The following is a 20349-nucleotide window of genomic DNA, read 5'->3' as shown; positions in this document are numbered from 1 at the left end:
AATAAAGAAAGTAATAAAGCAAAATTTGGATACTTAGGAATTTAATTTAATTTAGTATGATATTTCTAGTATTAACTATCTTCTATTCTAATTTGTTCCTCTTTGGAAGCGCTTAATTCCAAGATTCTCAGTAATAATATACAATATACAAAATTAATAAAAATACTAAGTTTATATTCATATGGTTATAGAAGGTACATTTGTGATATTTATTTATGTTATACCTAGTTTTGCTAATCTTTCATCAATTTACTTAATAATTTTTATCTTTCATCAATTTACTTAATAATTTTTATTTGGTTTGGATCATTTTATAATAACTAATGTTCTTAATTTTAACTAATTCTTTTCAAGTCTTTCTAACCCATTTATTTAATTTCTAACATTTTTAATTTCTAATATTCTTAATTTATTTCACTGCCCAAGTAACCTATGACAGGCTGACTAAACTGGATAAGCTGGTCATTGGGCATTGGACACCGTGGTGTCTCGGCTGTCATACCATGGGACATGAAATACGGAACGTCAACCACGTATGCAATCAATATGGCTAAAAAGCCATGATAACAGATAATCGGACATATAAGCTATGAAGGTGGGCATAAAGCCATAAATACAGTCATAAAACCTTACGCAGTACTGCTCAAATAATACCCTATTGGCATACCAAACTATCCAATCTGACACACATGTCTAGGCAATACATGGGCACACTAGTACCATTAAATATTCATAAGTTTTTTTATTTCATTATGTATTCTAATTATAGTTCATAGTATTTTAGTTTTATTTATAGTAGAAGCATAATTCTCTAAATCTCATTTTTTTACATAACTTATGCATTCATCATACCATTCACGTTAATTGCAGTTCACATCATAATCATCTCATCATTTTGAATATCATCTAAATATTTCTATTTCATATTCACTTTCATTCATTACAATACTTATATAGATTACTATTCACAATGCAAAAAGTGTTTCACATACTAAGTATTTGAAATTCACATTATTTTCACTCTTGTACCATTTATTGTACAAGGTATCCTCATTATTCTATTTACAATGGGAACATAAGTATGGCTTTACTTTATTTATACATTTAACTTTTCCTTTATGTTAAGAAATTTTCATATTTTAAGTTGTATTGCTAATATATTATAAGTTCCATTTGTGATGGGAATACAAGTCCCAACTACCTATTCACATGATTTAGGTATTAATTAAGTCATTAAAGTGGGTGCCATTCATATTCTAGGTTATTCCTATCCATTTTCATAAATTTCAGATTTATGCCTTAATTTTCCTCTAACTATTTGGGCAAGATGCATAATCCATTTGGCCATGCTTCCTTCATAGAAGTTGTTTCTTTATGTGTTAACTTTAATTTCCCTTTTGTAACACTCAATTTGAAGTTATATAACTCTAGTTATAGTTAATTTACTAAGACTGGTTCGTGATTAGTGAATCAGGCAGATTCTTAAATCTCACTTTGTCCAGATAGCTGGACATGTTGCAGTCATATTTAGGCCTAATGTCCTTCATGTGATTTGTTCCCTTTTGTGTCCTGGTCATACTGGTTCAAAATTACAAATTTTTAATCTATATAAGAGAAGTTATGGCAGTTTAACTAACCTGGATCCTTAAACCCTATACATCCAGAATTTCAGGTTCAGGTCGATCTTTGCAAACCATATTTGGGGTTCTTACACTCAAATTTTGAGTGATGTTTCCACACCAAAATTGTAGTTCTATTTCTTAAGTTTCTAGATCAATTTGGCTCATCTCAATTAGAGTTTTCTACTAAAAGTTATGGCTCAATTACTATTTGGGTGTCAAATGGTCAATTTGTCTAAGTGCAGGAATTTCCATATTAGGAAGTCCTGAATTCTCCTAGCAATTTTCCTAAGTTGCATTCATTTTTGGGTTTTGGTCAAAACATTAAAATTATAGTTCTTGGTCTTATAAAGATTTTGGCTTTAGTTTCACTGCATTTGCAGTTTTTTAGAATAAGTTATAACTGGTCGGATGGTCAATATCCAGTATTTTCTGGGCAGTTTTGGTTCTGGCAGTTTTGTTGGGCTAATTTTGGTTAGCAATTTGATTAGGCTAGGGTCAAAACTGGGCCTCTAAGTTCTTCATAAGAAATGTTCTCCTATGTCTAAGCTTTCCAATGGTTCAAAAATCAGGTCATTCTGGCCTTCCTAGAGTGAGTTATGGCCATTTGAACATTTACTGTTCATATGGTCATTTTTCCAGGTCCAGCATATAGTTACTCGAATTCAAGCCAATTTTTGGTCATTTGGGTTTTGTTTTTGGACATGGTTTCTTCATTAAAAATATGGCAAATTATCCTACGTTTCATCTCCAATTGGCCTCACACCAATTGGAGTAACCTAACTCTACTTATGGCTGTCTAACCTTACTGGACTCATAAGTCCAGAAATCCAGCAATGAAGCAACACTCCCAATTTTCAATTCCACCTAACTTCCAAACTTCAATTCATATTCGTAGCACTTCTAATAGTCATTCATCAACCTCAATAACATCAAATAGACATCAATTCACAAAACCCTAATTTTTGGGTCAAAACCCTAACTTCAAATTCCTAGTTCATGCATAATACCATGCAATTCAACTTCTACCACATTCAAACTCATCAATAACACCACAAATCAAATTAATTCCATTAAAAACATAAATTTCTCACATGTTCTCATGGCTACCGAAATTCTAGTCAATTCCTCATCATATTCTTTTAATTCCTTGTAATTTCAACTTAGTTTAGCATGCTTATAACACTTAGAAAAGAAAGAGAACTTGGATAGTGTACTAACCTTGTGAGTAGAATTTTCTCTTAACCAACTTCAATTTTTTCTTCACTTTCTTGGCAGCCAATCACCTTAGCAAGGTTCTAGGACAATTTTTAGTATTGGGACTTAGGGATAATATGGTGGGAATTCAAGAAAATTAATCTTGAAATGAAGTGAAAATGGAGAAAGAGGGAATTCCATGGGGTTCAGCCAACCTAAGGTAAAAGGAAGAAGATGACTTTTTTTTTCTAATTTTTTAAACTCATTTATCTCTTATTTTGTCCCTTGTTTAGATGTTGTCCAATTATAATCGGTTGAAAGTTTTAATTGCATCACTCTTACATCATAATTAGGATTTTATTTTTTTTTATTTGATTTTTCTTTTCCTTTCTTTTTCTTTTACTCATTTTTAATTAAATTTTTAGCAATATTTGTTCATATTTTAGGACATAAACCTCACTCACATAAATGAACAAGTTGGTCAAAAATCAACTCTGGAGGTGAAATAACCAAAATGCCATTCGTTTTGCTTATCGAGCTAAAATTGTCTTTACCGATTGATAAAATTTTCTTAGCATTTTTTTTCGCTTTCTTTTGTCATCGAAGACTTAATAACTCTTCACTGGAGTCCCAAAAATTATTTCACAGGGTTCTCCTCAGGTCTAGGGTTGCTAACTGTCTTCACAGTCACTTTTCGTTAGGTCACCCATCGCTGAAGCTCCGGCTCATTTAACCTTAGTGCATTTCATTGCTTAAAATTTTCCTTAATTTTTTTTTATCATTATTTGAGTTATTTATGACTTCTCACTCTAGTTTAAATATAGTTCCAGACATTCTAACTGTCTGGACAGATATTGATCACCGAAATAGTAGAACGTACGAACTATCTAAAGTAAGGGCGTTACAATATAGGAGTTTAATTGGCAAGATCCTATATGTGAAATAGGCGTATTTGAACCATTAGGAAGGCATATGGAAGATGAATGAGTGGAAATTGTACTTTTTAAGTTTTCCAAAGAAGATGTGATGTGATCTGATCACTAGTACCACTATTAAGAATCCATGGTTCAAAAAATTCAAATAAGGAAGATAGGCATATAGGATTACCTGCTAAATTTATTATAGGCTATTGTGGATTATTTGATTGAATGAGGCTTAGATTTCGCTGATATTGCTCGAGAGTAAATTGTAAAGAACTGCTACTGTCCTCAAGATTAGTCATGTTTACAATGTGGGTAGTGTTTTGGCTAGACCCTCTAGTGTTTTGCTTACCATGATCATTATTTGATTTGTTGCACCCTTTGTAATTAGCTGGGTAGCCATTAAGCTTAAAACAAGTAGCCTTTGTGTGCTCCTCTCTCTTACAGTGACTACAAAATAATGAGTGGTGAGGAAGAGATACATTACTAAAATTATGTGTTGCAACTAAGGCTGCAACTTCTATTGGAGTGGGTAGCAAGGCTTGAAGACCTCTCTGAGTTTCTTCTTGTAACACAAGAGAATAATCTTTTGTCACACTAGGCAATGGATCCATTAGGAGAATATGACTTCTCACAGCACTATATGAGTCATGGATTCCAATTAAGAATTGTGTAAATTGTTGTTGGTCATAAAAGGAAAGAATATGTTGTTTTACCACACATAAGCAAGCAGGTAAAGGAAAATACGTTAAGAGCTTATCCCAATGGCTCTTCAAAAGATTCAAGGGCAAGATCACAGAATCTACTTCTTGCTCCATGGCATTAACGGTTCTTTGCAGGTGAAAAATCCTTGGGCCATTGCTTGGTGAGAAACAATCTTAAAGGTCTTTCCAAATGGAAAGTGCTGTATCAGAATATATAATACTTGGTGCAATATCTTTATGAATTGAATTTAGCAGCCAAGAAAGCACCATGTCATTGGCAAGCTTCCAAGGAGAAAAAAGAGGATCTGTTGTCTGAGGGATAAATTTTAACAAATATTCTCGAAGTTATATGGTTGTAACATTACAGTCCTTCAACTTTAAAATGTAACATAAAACCCCCTAAACTTTCAAATTCTACACAGTAAAATCCCTCTGATTTTCAATTATTGATTTTTCAGTTAAAAACTAACGTGAACAGCTCCCACATGGTGCTTAGTTAATATTTCTCTCTCCTCTCTTATACAAAGTGTAAAATTATTCTCTCTAGACGTGAAAAATTATTCTGTCTATAGAGAGGAGAAGGATTCAATTTACATATGGTTTAAGAGAGAAAAGATAAATACTGACTAAATTTCATGCTGGAACTGTCCAAGTCAGCATATAACTGAAAAACTGATAATTAGGGGTTAGAATGATTTTACTGTGCAAAATGTGAAAGTTGATGAGGTTTTATGTTACATTTTTAAGTTGAGGGACTGTAATGTTACAACTAGATAAGTTCAGGGATAGTCGTTAAAATTTATCCGTTATCTCATGCTTTGGAGTGGTGTCATCAATAAAACCCAACTTGTTCTTTGCAGATAGAGCCATGGTCATAGCTCTTCTCCATATGATATAATTGTCTCCAGGTAGTGGAAAAGAGACAAGCACAGCTCCAGGATTTTCAGAATGAGGAAGATGGAAAGGGTTGTTAGGATTTAGGAGGTTAGCAGAATCATGGTCTTGGGAGGAGAAATCAGCATTTGAGTTGGTGGAGGTAGAAGGAAGTGTGCTGTTAGACATGACTTAAAGAGCAGAAGGAAAGGAAGAAGATTTATGGCTTTGATACCATGAGAAGAACAACGCAATGATAGGAAATTGCATAAAAATGTTCTGATATTTTATTCATGAAGATATTAAACTTTATATACAATTGACAGCTCCTATAATTAACAATAAATATTCCTATAATCAAGCATTAACTACAACAAGAAAGGCAGTAAAATTAAAATACAAATTAAAATCAAATATACATCCAAATCTCAGGAGGAAACATAGCAGAAATCACTGCACAAAATACAATCTCCAATAGTAACCAAACTTTGAGGTACGTTTAGAGATTAAAAAACTGAAATTGCTCAAGAAAAATTAAACTTAATTTTCTGGGGTTAATAGAATAATTAATTCTTAAAGTAAACAAAGAGTACAAAGGCCTTGAAATCCATTCAGCAAAATCTGAGCAACGACCGTAGTGTCGCATATCAGTTGATGGGATTTGAGATTGCATGATAAATTTATGGTCCATTACTCAAAAATTCGAAAAGGTAACATATGTGTGCACTGTGCAGCGCATTACCACTGAAACTAACGCATTAGCTTAAGTTCAATCTATGAACTCAACTGGTAGACTGGTTACCAAAAATTCATTATCAACTTCCCAAAGCATGCGATGTAACTGCAAAAAATTAAGCAAAATATATGTTAAATTGTTATTGCAAGCAATTATGATTTTGGATACCATACTAATTCTTATCATGTTACAGTGCATAGGTAGATTAAAAACACTGAAAGAGATGACCTCAATTTATGATTTTACTCTGCTTCTGAGATGGCCTCCAACTCTTGGTGAAGTCTTCTCTATGTTTTTCTTGCATTCATTCTTGTTGGAACGGCAGAGCCAAAAGGATTGGGAGGTATTGGTAGATTTTCTCCTTCCCCTTCCAACATATGAACTGCAACTTTCATGAAGGGACGATCTGTTGGGTTCCACTGAATGCACCAGAGTCCCACAATTGCGAGTTTCTTTACAATTTTAGTATCTCCCTCTTCCTCAATCTGGAACCCAAGAACTTCTCCTTCTTTTAAAAGATTATAAATCCATTCTGGGAAGTATATTTGTTGGCTCAAATTCAGGACTTTCAAGTAACAAATTTTACCATAAAAAGCGAGTAATTTTACTAATATACTAAAGCTACCTTATATTATTCTGGTGGAAGTCATCCTAAAATCATAATTCAGAATTGTCGGTTGTTGAGAATTCACGTAAATTTTATTTTTATTTATTTATTTATTTTTTTTTTTAGTCTCAAGAGTGTCAAGTTGATTTAGTACCTGAAGGAGAATCCGGTAATCCGTTTGGAGAACCAGCAAAGACGAGGCGGTTCATATATTAATTGTAATGGAATATTTTAGTTTTTCCAATTCCCAAGTGGAAAAGCCTTTATCGTGCACAGATTATAAACTACAAAAATAACTAAAAAAAAAAAAAGTACTCGCCTGCCGTGCGTGCGACATTGCGAAGAGGCATCAACATTAAGGACCTCACAAATGCAGGATAAATTTTTACAATTGTCCCTGAACTTATCTAGTTGTAATATTATAGTCGTTCAACTTAAAAATGTAACATAAAACCCTATCAACTTTCAAATTTTGCACAGTAAAATCCCTCTAACCTCTAATTACCAGTTTTTTAGTTAGACGCTGACCTGGACAGTTCTAACATGGAGCTTAGTCAGTATTTCTCTTTTCTCTTTCAAGCAATGTGTAAAATGAATCATTTTTTTCTATATAGATAGAAGAATTTTTTATGCGTAAAGAGAATAATTTTTTATGCGTAAAGAGAATAATTTTATACTTTGCATAAGAGATGAGAGAGAAATATTGACTAAGTGCCATGCATGAGCTATTTACATCAGTTTCTAACTGAAAAATCAGTAATTAAAAGCCAGAGAGATTTTACTGTGTAAAATTTAAAATTTAGGGGGTTTTATGTTATATTTTAAAGTTAAAAGACTATAGTGTTACAACTATCTAAGTTCATGAATAGTTATTAAAATTTATCCCACAAAAGCACTAAAGCTCTGACCTGACCTGTTATAGCTAGCTGTGTGCAACATTGTGAAGATGTCATTGATGAATTTCTTGTTATGTAGTCTAGGCATGGAGACATGCTTATGAGCACAATGGTGCAACTTGATTGCGCCATAGCCTCTGCCCACCAAATCGCTATTGCAGCAAATGTAAGTGTAAGTTTGTTAAATACATTGTTTAATTAATATAATAGTTTATGGGATAAATTTCAACAACTATCTCTGAACTTATATAGTTGTAACACTATAATCCTTCAACTTTAAAATGTAACATAAAACCCCTAAACTTTCAAATTTTGCACAATAAAATCCCTTTGACTTTCAATTACTGATTTTTCAGTTAGAAACTAACGTGAACAGCTCCCGCATGGCGCTTAGTCAATATTTCTCTCTTCTTTCTTATACAAAGTGTAAAATTATTCTCTCTACACGTGAAAGGTTATTCCGTTTACAGAGAAAATAAGGATTCAATTTACACATGGCTTGAGAAAAAAAAAGAAATACTGACTAAGCTCCATGCTGGAACTATCTAGGTCAACGTCTAACTGATAAATCGGTAATTGGGGATTAGAGGGATTTTACTATGCAAAATTTGAAAGTTGATGGGGTTTTATGTTACATTTTTAAGTTTATGGACTATAATTTTACAACTAGATAAGTTCAGAGACAGTTGTCAAAATTTATCCATAATTTATGCTTTATTGCAATAAATGAGGTCAGATGACCTGTTTTAGAAATGGCGATGGAAAGCTTATTAAACTTATAGCTTAAGATGCATTTGCTAGAAGGATTGTGAAAATGGAATAGTGATAAAAGTGAATGTTTTGTGTCATCATTAAAAGAACAACTTAATAAGCTTCAGTTTTAGCTAATGAAAATCCATTCCCACATTCAAGCTAATGAAAATACATTGTTTAAAAGACAATCATTACAAACTACCATAAAGTCATTAGCTAGCTTTATTCTTAATCCAGAGCATTTTAAAAGGATAAGTAAAGAACATGCATGTTCTGTTATTGAAGGATAAAGACTGACTATTTCTATGAGTAGGGATGTTAGTCTTCCCCTGCACCAAGCAGAACCATTTTATATGGTGTCGCTTAACGTGGATTTTCAATCAAGCTGCTTGATTCTGCAATTGACGTCAATGATGATTCTCCTCCATCTATAGTCATCGATTCCGCAGGATATGGAACAGGCCTAGGAGGCAATTCTAGGCTTTGCAAATCTCCTTCAAGCACCTTTACAACTTTGTTCATTGGAGGACGATTGCAAGATTGCATCTGCATGCAACATAATCCCGCTATAATCATTTTCCTAGCTATTGTATTTTCCTTCTCCGTTGCATCTTCTATTTCTAACGTTCCTTGAGAAAGTTGGTCATATACCCAAAATGAATAGTAAATTTGACTCAAATTTTCAGCCAATGTACTTAAGTTTTTCCTTTCGCCTGCGATTTCTAGTAACAACATTTCAAAACTATACACATCTGCTTTGCATGAGACACATCCAATATTTTTGTAGAACAACTTTGGTGCCATATATCCTATTGTTTCCCTTGCAGTGGTAAGAGATGCAATGCTCCCTTTGGTTGGATAAAGTTTAGCCAGCCCAAAATCAGAAATTTTTGGCGTGAAATTTCGTCAAGAAGAAAGTTATGAGGCTTGATGTCAAAATGGAGGATTTGAATGTCACAACCTTGATGTAGGTATTCAATACCATGTGCCACTCCAAGAGATATATAATTTTTCCCAACTTAAAGAAATAGGTCTTTCTTGACAAAAAATATAATTATCAAGAGATCCATTGGACATGAATTCATATATAAGAGCATGATTGATCTCTTAGCACAGAAACCAATTAATTGTACTACATTAGCAGGGTGGATCCTCCCAATCGTAGCAACCTGGTTGATAAAATCTTGTCCATTAGCTTTAGATTTACCCAATATCTTTATTGCTGCAAATTGACCACTTCGAAGCTTTCCTTTATACACAAAACCAAAGCCTCCTTCACCTAACTTTTCCTTAAAACCTCTAGTGATCTTCCTAATGTTTGAATAAGAATATCTTATTGGCATTAAGGTTATTGTGACTCTGGAGAAATTCTTCAATAGTTTCATACCCTGATTGATGCTTTCTTCTCCATTTATAAAAAAGAAATGCAATTGCACATGGAGCCCAACATAAAACTCTTGCAACAAAAAGCATTCCTGATCTAATTATGGAATCATATTCAACAAACACAAACTCATTAATTAGTTATTGCTCTTAAAATTTTGCCTAGTAAATGCGAGAGAGGTATGCTTTCGAAAGCGTAAGCTTAAGGTAGTTAGCTGCGTTTCATGTATCACATGTTTTCATGTTGTCTCTGCATATTTATTAATGGAAGGACTTCTTACCAAGGATAATCGAAATCCATTTGAGCATCACTGCATGAAATTAATGTAGAGAAATTTACCGACATTGCTGCTCTTAAAAGAAGTAATAATAAATTAAACATGATCACATATTATATAAGTGAAGATAGAGATCTTACATCTGATTTCCCAGTAGAGATTCCCTTCATTAAATAAGAAAACAAGAAGTCAGTATCATACACATATCTAATTGATTGAATCAGATGCATAATTATAGTACAGATGTATTGTATAATACTGATTTGCAGCACTTAAATTCCATACGCATAGATTTATTAAAATTTTTCACGGATTATATAAAGGAGCTTAATTAATAAAAAAGTTGCCATAATATTATTGGAAAAAAAAAACTGATTAATAAGTAGGAGAATTTTTATTGAATAACTAAAGGTGTGTTTATATAACATTTAAATGCTTATGACTGTTGAATTCAAATAGGAATATTACTAATTAATTAAAATAAAATTCAATGTAAATTTCAATAAATAGTCGATAGTTGGTAATGGATAGGATACCTGTGAAAATCACTATATCTAAATCCGATTAAAATTTATTTTTAATTATCTAAATCTATTTAATATTACTTGAAAAATATCTAAACCAGACATGTGTATTATTTTTCAAACGAGAATCCAAATATATAATAATCAAATTTGTCTTATTAGGATTTGGTCAATTCAGGCATCTGCAAATACTTGACCATTTCCCGTCCCTAGTCAATATCATGATCACTATTTCAAAAATAAACGGTTTAAAGCTCAATTACATCCATGTACTTATTAGAAATTTTTAATTTAGCCCATTAACCTTTTGTCCAATTTAGCTCAAAAGTTTTAATTTAGGCTCAATTTAACCCAAAAATTAAGAAAATCAAGAATTAAACTTTTTTATTTTTGGGCTTAAATCAAGAAATTTTGTTCTAAAATTAAGAATTTAAACTTCTTAATTTTTTTTAAATCAATAAATTTAGCCAATAAATTTTAATTTTTTTGTGAAATTAAGCTTAAGTTGAAACTTTTAGCTGATTTAGATAAAAGTTGAAAATCAAAGAAATTAAACTTCTCCAATAAATATAAGGACTAAATTGAACATTTTTGCTAAAACTGAAATGAAAAAAATCTATAAATATAATTCTAAAAATTTTATAGTATAAAAAGACAAATTATCAAATGATAAGAATAATAATATGAAGACAAAGACAGCCATGATTGAATTAGATTCCAATTATATTATTGAATTAAAGTTATACATTCAGTACCATGAGTGTTGGTCTCGTAATGCGAATTTGTGTGAAATGAATAATTAATTATTATGAAAAAAATTCATGAAAGCATTACCTGTGCATCGAACAATATATATGATAATAGTAATAAGAAACTGGAAAGTCTGCTTTTTCTTCCTAATAGTGTGATTTATGAATGGAAGGAATTTCTGTGTGAAAGTGAACAATTATTATATATGATAAGAAAATGGATGAAAGCATTCCGTACTCGGCCGCTCTCCAAACATGCATCGAACACGATTTCTGCTGTCCAGATAGCAACCATCATCATAACATTTTTCACAATTGATGTTGTGCTTGTGCCAGGAAAGCTGAAACCCAAATACAAGTTCCCTGTGAATTTCAATTAATGACATATTCTTCTTTGCCGAAACCGGAAACAAACTCACCATCTCCACGCTGCGCAACCCCTTCAAAACAGATGCATTCATGCCTCCTATATTTACATAAGAGTAGTGCGTTGATAGAGAAGAGTTGAATCTACTTAAAACGCAAGGAGGGATTTCCACGCAAAGGGGAGAGTACACTGACTCTTCCCATTTGTATTCTTCTGACTCTGACCATTGGTATTTATAATCGGAATATGGCTAAATCTCATAATAAGGTAAAGGAAAAGGAGGAAAGGAGGAGCAATCATCTTGATGGACGCCGGTATCCACCAGTCGGATAGTGAAGTTATCGTAATTGATGGCCTGAACATAGTATCCTCCTCCCAATAGATTTAAGACAGTCATTATTTTCACATGAAAGCTCAAATCTATGGCGTCCGCTATTGTTTGGATCAGTTTGTAATTGGAAAGGGCAACTAATGTTGTGGTTATTGCCACATGAAGGAGGAGAAGATTGATTTGTTTCCGTAGCATTGCAAATCATTTGGGAGATAATCAGGAAAACAAAGATGAGCCTTTTGTCAGTCATTGATGGATAGACTGTCTGTGTTTATTCTTCATTTTCAATTCTGGGCTCTGCCTATCTTACCATGACATAGTCTAAAAAATAAATAAATAAATAAATAAAATTAGTTAATAACTTAAAATAAAAATATTCAATAACCATGCAAAAAATTAATATTAAGAATTCTTGCTATATCATGTGAAACTTGTAATATTAAAATTAATATTAAACAATTAATTACAATAGTATTAAAATATATATATATATATATTCTTGTTAAAAAAAATAAATATTAAAAAATAAATATATGGAGGACTTATCATAATTTCAATTGATATAATATTTATAAATTCACTAGATAAATACACCAAAACTAGAGAACTCTTTACCACCACTGCTGTCCACGTCCTAGCTACATTCAAATTTTTATATTTATTTTTATTACGTATACGTTACTTTTACGTCTTAGCATATATATATATGAGATACATAACTAAATGAACTGAGTTTATGCAGAAAAGAAGAATTGAATTTGAGTCTCTTAGATTCAATAGTTTTGCACTATCGTGTTGATTTATAGTTTAACTAAAATTAAGGTTTCAAGTTAGCAGTCAAAGTATAAACCACATATATATATATATATATATATATATATATATATATATATATATATATATATATATATATATATATATTTTTTTTTTTTTTTTTTTTTTTTTTTTTTTACTTTTTCAACTTTATTTAATTAATAATTTTAAGATTATATTTACATAAGAAATTTTAGATATACTATGTGCACTAAACTTTAAATAAAATCAAAATTTCATCTTGATATAAAACCTTATTCTTTATAATTAATGAGCCTAACTCAAATTTAATTTTAAAAAATTCATTTAATGAGTCAAATTTTAATCAACTAAAACTTGATTCATATGGACCAGTGAATTAATTAATAAATCGACATTTGAATTGATTTATATATTTATAGGATCATGAGACAACTTAATTATAAATCTATATATTATTATTTTTTAGAAAATATATAAAATTATGTTTAATTATTCATTACAAAAATAAATATATGGAATAATCTTTTAATTTTTGTAAGTATATCCTTAGAATATAATGGTAATATTTACATAATTTGTCATATAAATATTATTAAAAAAATAATACATAATTTGTCCCAAATTTAATTAGAACTGACTTTTTGAAATTCAAATCAATCTAATTTTATATATATTTAATTGATAATTTATGAAAATATATTTTATTAATAATGCATCTGTCACCAGTGACGTTGCCACAATTTACTATTTTCGTATAATTTATTTTATAGTCAATAATAAAAGGTAAAAAAATGAAATTTTGTAGCCTAGATATTTATGTAGTATTATAAATGGGAAGAAAAATATCCGTTGCTCACTTTACTGGAGAGGAAGCAAAAGTTATACAAATAATTTCGTGGATATAGCAATGGCTTGTAATTCAAAAGAAATGGATGTATCTTTGATTTGCTTCTTCTGGTTCGTTATATTCATTGTAGATCATGGATTATGTGTTAGTGACTGCAATACATCAACATGTGGGAGCTACGGCCCAGCCGTTCGATTTCCCTTCCGAATCAAAGGCAGGCAACCACTCCACTGCGGATATCCTCAATCTGAGTTTCATCTTTCTTGCTCAGAGAAGAACGATACTGTTCTGGAGCTTACAACTTCATGGAAACTCTTCATCCAAAAAATTGACTATAAATCTCAAGTTATTTATGCCAACGATCCAGAAGGGTGCCTTCCAAGAAGGCTTTTGAACATCAATGTCTCTGTTTCCCCCTTCTTTCTTAAGGGGGATTTTGCCTACGAAAACACCTTATTCAATTGCTCTTCAAAGGAAGGTTATCGCCCAATCCCCTGCCTTAGTAGTTCACAATATCAAGTCTATGCCGTTGACTCAGATAGTACTATTGATTACCATTGGTTGTCTTGCACTAAGATACATGATATTTCACCAGTGCCATATCATTCTCTCTATTCCGAGGAAACAATTCTTGGTTTGAGTTGGTACAATCCCAAGTGTAAACATTGTGAAGTAAAAGGCAACTACTGCAGATTGAAGAGCAACGACACTAGATCTGAAACTCAGTGCTACGGCATGCTCAAGCCACATAAAGGTAATTATGTATTACTTTGTTTTTGCTTGACATAAATGAATTACATAAAATTTCATGGAATTTATTTTATAAATGAATTCTGAACAGGAAAATCTAATGATGCCATAATTTTTTTTTTTTTTTTTTAAGGGGCAACAACCAAATTTATAGAAACAGGTTAGCTTTCTACTCTATCTGCACTTTTATAAATGGTTCATTAGTTATGTAGACGATGGGTTTTCTTAACTAGGAATGTTTATATGTTCACAGGTGTAAGTTTAGGTTCAATCCTTCTTGTAGTAGCAGCCATCCTACTCTATGGCAGATGTAGGTTCAACAAAATGGAAAGACAATATCAGTCTAAGATTGAAAAATTTTTGGATGACTATAAATCTTTCAAGCCTACTAGATATTCCTATGATGATATTAAGAGGATGACTAACCAATTCAAAGACGAATTGGGCCAAGGAGCTTATGGAACTGTGTTCAGAGGAAAGCTATCTGACGAAATTTTGGTAGCTGTTAAAGTCCTCAACAGCTCCAAAGGAAATGGCGAGGAGTTCATAAATGAAGTTGGAACAATAGGTAAAATCCACCATGTCAATGTGGTTCGTTTGATTGGATTCTGCGCTGACGGGTTTAGAAGAGCACTAGTTTATGAGTACTTGCCAAATGATTCTCTACAGAAGTTCATCTCTTCAGCAGACACCAAGAACCGTTTCCTTGGCTGGAAAAGGCTGGAAGACATTGCTCTCTGCATCGCTAAAGGAATTGAATATCTTCATCAGGGGTGTGATCAGAGAATCCTCCACTTCGATATAAAACCGCATAACATCCTGCTTGATCACGACTTCAATCCCAAAATCTCAGATTTTGGATTGGCTAAGTTTTGTGCTAAGGATCAGAGTGCAGTGTCCATGACAACGGCTAGAGGGACCATTGGCTATATCGCACCTGAAGTGTTCTCAAGGAACTTTGGGAATGTTTCCTACAAGTCGGATGTTTATAGCTTTGGGATGTTAGTGCTAGAAATGGTTGGAGGAAGGAAAATTGTTGATGTAGCAGAAGAAAATGATCAGCAAATATACTTCCCAGAATGGATTTATAATCTTTTAGAAGAAGGAGAAGACCTTAGGTTTGAAATTGAGGAAGAGGGAGATACTAAAATTGCAAAGAAACTGGCAACTGTGGGGCTCTGGTGCATTCAGTGGAACCCAGCGGATCGCCCCTCAATGAAAGTTGCTGTTCATATGTTGGAAGGGGAAGGAGAGAATATACCAATACCTCCCAATCCTTTTAGCTCTTCAGTTCCAACAAAAACAAAGAAAAGAACACCAGGAAAACGACTTCTCCAAGAGTTGGAGGTCATCTCAGAAGCAGAGTAAAATCATAAATTGAGGTAATCTGTTTTAGTGTTTGGCTAACTAGTTGTCACTTTCTTAATCTACCTATGTACTGTAACATGAGAATAATTAGTATGTTATGCAAAACCACACTGATTGCGATTACAATAATTGTTTTTACCTAAAATTTTGCAATTACATCTCATTCCTTGGTAAGTTGCTGATGAGGTTTTGATAACCTGTCTACCAGCAGAGCTCATAGATCGAACTGAAGCTAATGCATACGTTTTAGTGTTAATGTGCTGCACACATGTATTGCCTCTGGGAAATTTTTGAGTAAATTTAGCATGCAATCTCAAATCCCATCAACTGATATGGGACACTACAGTCGTTATTGAGATTTTGCTGAATGGATTTCAAAGCCTTTCTACTCTGTTTACTTTAAGAATTAGTTTTTTCATTTAGATATCAAAATCCCAGAACTTAAATTCAATTTTTTCATGAGCACTCTCAGTGGTTTAGCTGTGAAGGTACCTTAAAGTTTGGTTACAATATAGATGCCATGTGAGTGAGATGGTTATTTTATTTTATTTTATTTTTTAAATAAAGGGAGACATTTTATAGAAGTTGGTTTATGTGTACTTGCTCAGTGATCAATGATCAGCACACCATGATCAATTGAAAATTTTGTTATTCTGAATGCTTGTGGACAATAGATAATGCAAGAAAAGCTTTAGTGTACCCAGAAACAGAAATATTGCAGACCTAAAATCAGAATCAAACAATCCTATGTTCAAAATCATAAACTTGGAAGGAGATTGTCAAATTAACACTTCATCACTCCTCATATCATAAAATTATGGGTTGTTAAAACAAACGAGCTGCACAATGTTGACCATTTTATTTATATATGCCTATAATAAGAAATTTGACTTTCCAAGTAGCAAGAATGGTTGAGCTTCTCAGAATGTTAATTTCTACCACATAACACCACCCTCACCCAACACCTCCCCCCCGAAAAAAAAAAAAAAAAAAAAAAAAAATTAGTAAAAGTTGGCCATCCAAACTTAACTAATAGATTCTCTTCCTCACTAGCTTCCACTATATATCCTCTTGAGATTCACTCTGTACTCAATTCCTAAACACAGAACTCTCCAGTGAGAGTGAACTGCCAAACAATCAGACATATGGAGATCCCATTATCCCAACAATATTTCTAGCCTTCTGTTCTGCCATAAATTTTAGCAAATCCAAATGGCTTCAAAAGGGCTTGACAAGTGTGTGCCTCTGGTCCTTCTGATGATGCTCTGTCATGGAGCCACTGCTCAATCAGGCTGCACCAGTGCGCTAGTAGGCTTAGTCCCATGCCTAAATTATGTCACAGGAAATTCCTCTATCCCATCATCTTCCTGCTGCTCCCAGCTTTCTTCCGTTGTTCAATCTCAGCCGCAGTGTCTCTGCGCACTGCTTAATGGTGGTGGCTCATCACTGGGCATTACCATTAACCAAACCCAAGCTGTGTCGCTCCCTGGAGCTTGTAATGTGCAAACACCACCAGTTAGCCAGTGCAATGGTATGTCAACTTGGACATGTCATAGTTTATAAGTTATAACAATATTTATTATAGCAATATTGGTTTAACTTGGTTATGTTTCAATCAGCAAGCCAATAATAGTCCAGCAATTCCACCGACATATTCTCCAACTAGTCCTCCATCAGATTCTTCGGATGATATGCCTAAAACTCCAAATACACCATCACTGCCAAGCATTCCTGCAGGTTTGAAATAGAACTTCAGGCGCAAGCCAAATTTCAAGTTTGCAAATCGAATTTGCATATTTTCCAAAATTCCGAGTGCTCTGTATGGCATTTTCCCTTCACAGAATACTAATTTAAGTTGACAGGGTACTTGTTTTGACATTGAAAAAAAAAATAGAAGTTAGCTGTGTGGCAAAGGAAAAAAATTAATACCAATACATTGCTGTGTACATAATTTTGTTTCTCCATTTTAACATTCTGATGATCGTTTATTCCATCCAGGCGGCAGTTCTAAGACAGTCCCAACAGCAGGTGGCACGTCAGCTGCAAGCCTCACAAGAATGCGACTTCATCTCACCATAATTTTCATTTTCATTGCCTCACATATTTCAAATGGCATTAGATTCTAAGCTTTCTTTGCAGACTTGGAGCTTATGCTGCTGTGTGCAGTTATGTTATACTTGTAACCATATGCAAATAGTGTTATTAGATTGTTTCTGACGTATCATTTGTAAGATTGTTGCAAGCATAAGAAGCCACTTCAATTTCATTCCTTTTTTTTTTTTGAAAGTTGTGAAGTTCAATATGCAATTGGTGCCATGCCTAGCTTGATCCAGTTCAAGCCCCCACATCCTTATTCCCCTCCTAAAAAAAAAAAGAAAAAAAAAATAGTGGCTTTAATTTTGGCCTAATTAAACCGAGTCATTGCAAACCCTAGCTCCAATATGGCATTTATTTCATATTATCTCATATTGTATACAATAAACCATATCCATTAAAGATTTTTCTCACACCATGTACTCAACATACAAACATGTGAGATTCAAGTATTTAATAAATAGGCTAACAATATATTTTGTGTATTAGATCCATAGTAGATTGAATCTAGACAATAATTTCCTATTTGTTAAATTTATTCGTAGGGTAGCTTCTTTCAACTTTCCTTTTTAACTTGCACATAAAGAAAATTGGTTCCTTTCAAACCAGCATCAACATTGTTCTTAGTCATTATACATCTATAATATATATAAAAGTGGGAAGGAGGGGAATTGAGATGGTCAAAAATACCCTTCATTAGTTATATTATTTATAAAAATACTAATAAAAATATATTTATAGTGATAGATTGATACATGCATTTTGCATAGTCATTTAGGTTTCATTTCACGGCCATTTTATTTATTTGTTAGTCATTTTTAGCTAATTTTATTAGTTATTTAGATAGTTTTTCATAATTGTCAATTTTTGGGTTAATTTATAATTTTGTTTTGTTTTGTAGGTAAAATTGTATTTTTGAGGAACTAAAAGAAATTATGCCAGTGAGGAGTGATTCCTATAGCCAAAGATATCAAAAATAAAGCTTGAAAGTTGAAGAATGCAAAATGGACGAAATGTGCATAACTTGCTGCGCAAGTTGAGCAGTTTTGCACAGAGAGAAGAAGCAAATTCTTAAACCTGCCGAAATCTGCATAACTTACTGCGTTCACGCCCTGCTTATGCAATTTCACGAAGGAGACAATTACTTTGGTCGAAACTTGCATAAGTTACTGCATGACTTATGCAGATTCACTCCTTGCTTATGCAGCTTTATGGAATTCTGCATGACTTGCTGCATAACTTATACAGTTCTATTCTCCACTTATGCAGCTTCACGAGAAGAGCTCCCAAATCTGCCGAAAACTGCATAAGAGCCTGCATAACTTATGCAGTCTACTTATGCAGTTTCATAGAAGACTCCAAAGCTTGAAAAAAACCAGCATGACCAACCTGCATAACTTATGCAACATCACGAGAAGCACTTGAAACCACCAATTTTACATGGAACCTGCATAAGAAGCTTGCACAACTTGTGCAACCCGTCATAATGAGCTGGCAGAAAGATTCTCTCACATGAACTTCACCACAAACACATCATTTTAGGGTTACTTGTCAGAAGAATATATATATATATATGTCCTTATCTCATTTTGAAAATGAGGAAAGGAAGGAAGAAAGAGGATAAGCAGAGGAAACATAGAAAAAAACCAGAGCAAGAGGGGCATCACTTCTCTTTTTCTGCATCAGATTTGGATTCTTCCTCTTTTCTTCACTGTTTTCTATCTTTTTTGTACTAGGCTTCTTAATTCTTAATATAGTTTCAAGTTTTATTTCCATATTTACTCAAAATTTCTTGTAATTATTATGGATAGTGAGTAGTTTTTCATAGATTCTAGAGTTGGGATGTAATATTTGAGATATTTTATGGATTTTGATTGGGTAATCTATATTTTGTGGTTTTAATGAGGTTTTATCCATTTCTTGTGTGCTTAATGACATGCTTAGTGTAGGATCCCATTAAGTATTGTTCTTAATCCATGGTTGAAACACCGAAAGGAGAAAACCCTGTGATAGATAATAAAAAAATTAGACTTAATTAACTTAGATCTAGAAATATACTAAGGATTAAGAGGATTTACAAATTAATTAAAGAACCTAATGGATCTTGATTAATTTTAACTCCACGAAAGTAGGATTAAGTTAATTAAGGCACTCTTTGTTTCACTCGAAAGAGTGTTCAAAGGATTTAAGAATTAATTTCCTTAAAACTCATAATTTTCATGAGATTGGATAACTAATTTGAAAATCCCAAAATAGCTTGAATATGAATTCCCAAACTCCGGAATCGCCCTTTTATCATTGTTAATTTCTAATCGAATTTAATTGCTTATCATTTTAAATCTTGTCATATTTTAATTTGCTCATTTTAATTTACCGCAAATTTAGTTGAATCTTCATATTGGTGATTAGATTATTAATTTTGCATATATAGATTTTACACCTCAATTTCTATCAATCTATTGCTTGAATTTCAAAATTAGTTTAAATTAGTCAATTTTTATATAAAAAATTCAATCATTAACATAACTCTTTGTGGGAACGATATTTTTTCTATATTA

General features: G+C 32.5%; 2 protein-coding genes and 1 pseudogene across 3 annotated transcripts; 2 read left to right on the top strand and 1 right to left on the bottom strand.

Annotated features, from left to right (window-relative positions):
• Window positions 1-8668: 8668 nt before the first annotated feature.
• On the bottom strand, window positions 8669-11700 carry LOC110666656 (rust resistance kinase Lr10-like; annotated as a pseudogene).
• Window positions 11701-13572: 1872 nt separating this feature from the next.
• Window positions 13573-17831, top strand: LOC131179148 (rust resistance kinase Lr10-like). 2 transcript variants are annotated; one of them, XM_058145160.1, is made up of 4 exons: window positions 13573-14333; window positions 14463-14489; window positions 14583-15711; window positions 17696-17831. In XM_058145160.1, the coding sequence occupies exons 1-3, from the start codon at window positions 13640-13642 to the stop codon at window positions 15695-15697; spliced, it is 1836 nt and encodes a 611-aa protein (XP_058001143.1). In that variant the 5' UTR covers window positions 13573-13639; the 3' UTR covers window positions 15698-15711; window positions 17696-17831. The 2 variants fall into 2 exon arrangements, with proteins under 2 accessions (XP_058001143.1, XP_058001139.1); XM_058145156.1 differs by lacking the exon at window positions 17696-17831 and having other exon boundaries at window positions 14583-15853.
• On the top strand, window positions 16910-17823 carry LOC110670544 (non-specific lipid transfer protein GPI-anchored 5-like). The gene is made up of 3 exons (XM_058153075.1): window positions 16910-17212; window positions 17317-17434; window positions 17696-17823. The coding sequence occupies exons 1-3, from the start codon at window positions 16910-16912 to the stop codon at window positions 17821-17823; spliced, it is 549 nt and encodes a 182-aa protein (XP_058009058.1).
• Window positions 17832-20349: the final 2518 nt, after the last annotated feature.

Source organism: Hevea brasiliensis, chromosome 1 (assembly GCF_030052815.1).
Source record: "Hevea brasiliensis isolate MT/VB/25A 57/8 chromosome 1, ASM3005281v1, whole genome shotgun sequence".
In the NCBI taxonomy this organism is placed as follows: Eukaryota; Viridiplantae; Streptophyta; class Magnoliopsida; order Malpighiales; family Euphorbiaceae; genus Hevea; species Hevea brasiliensis.
The sequence above is the reverse complement of the archived record's forward strand: the minus strand, read 5'-3'. Positions and strand labels throughout refer to the sequence as shown.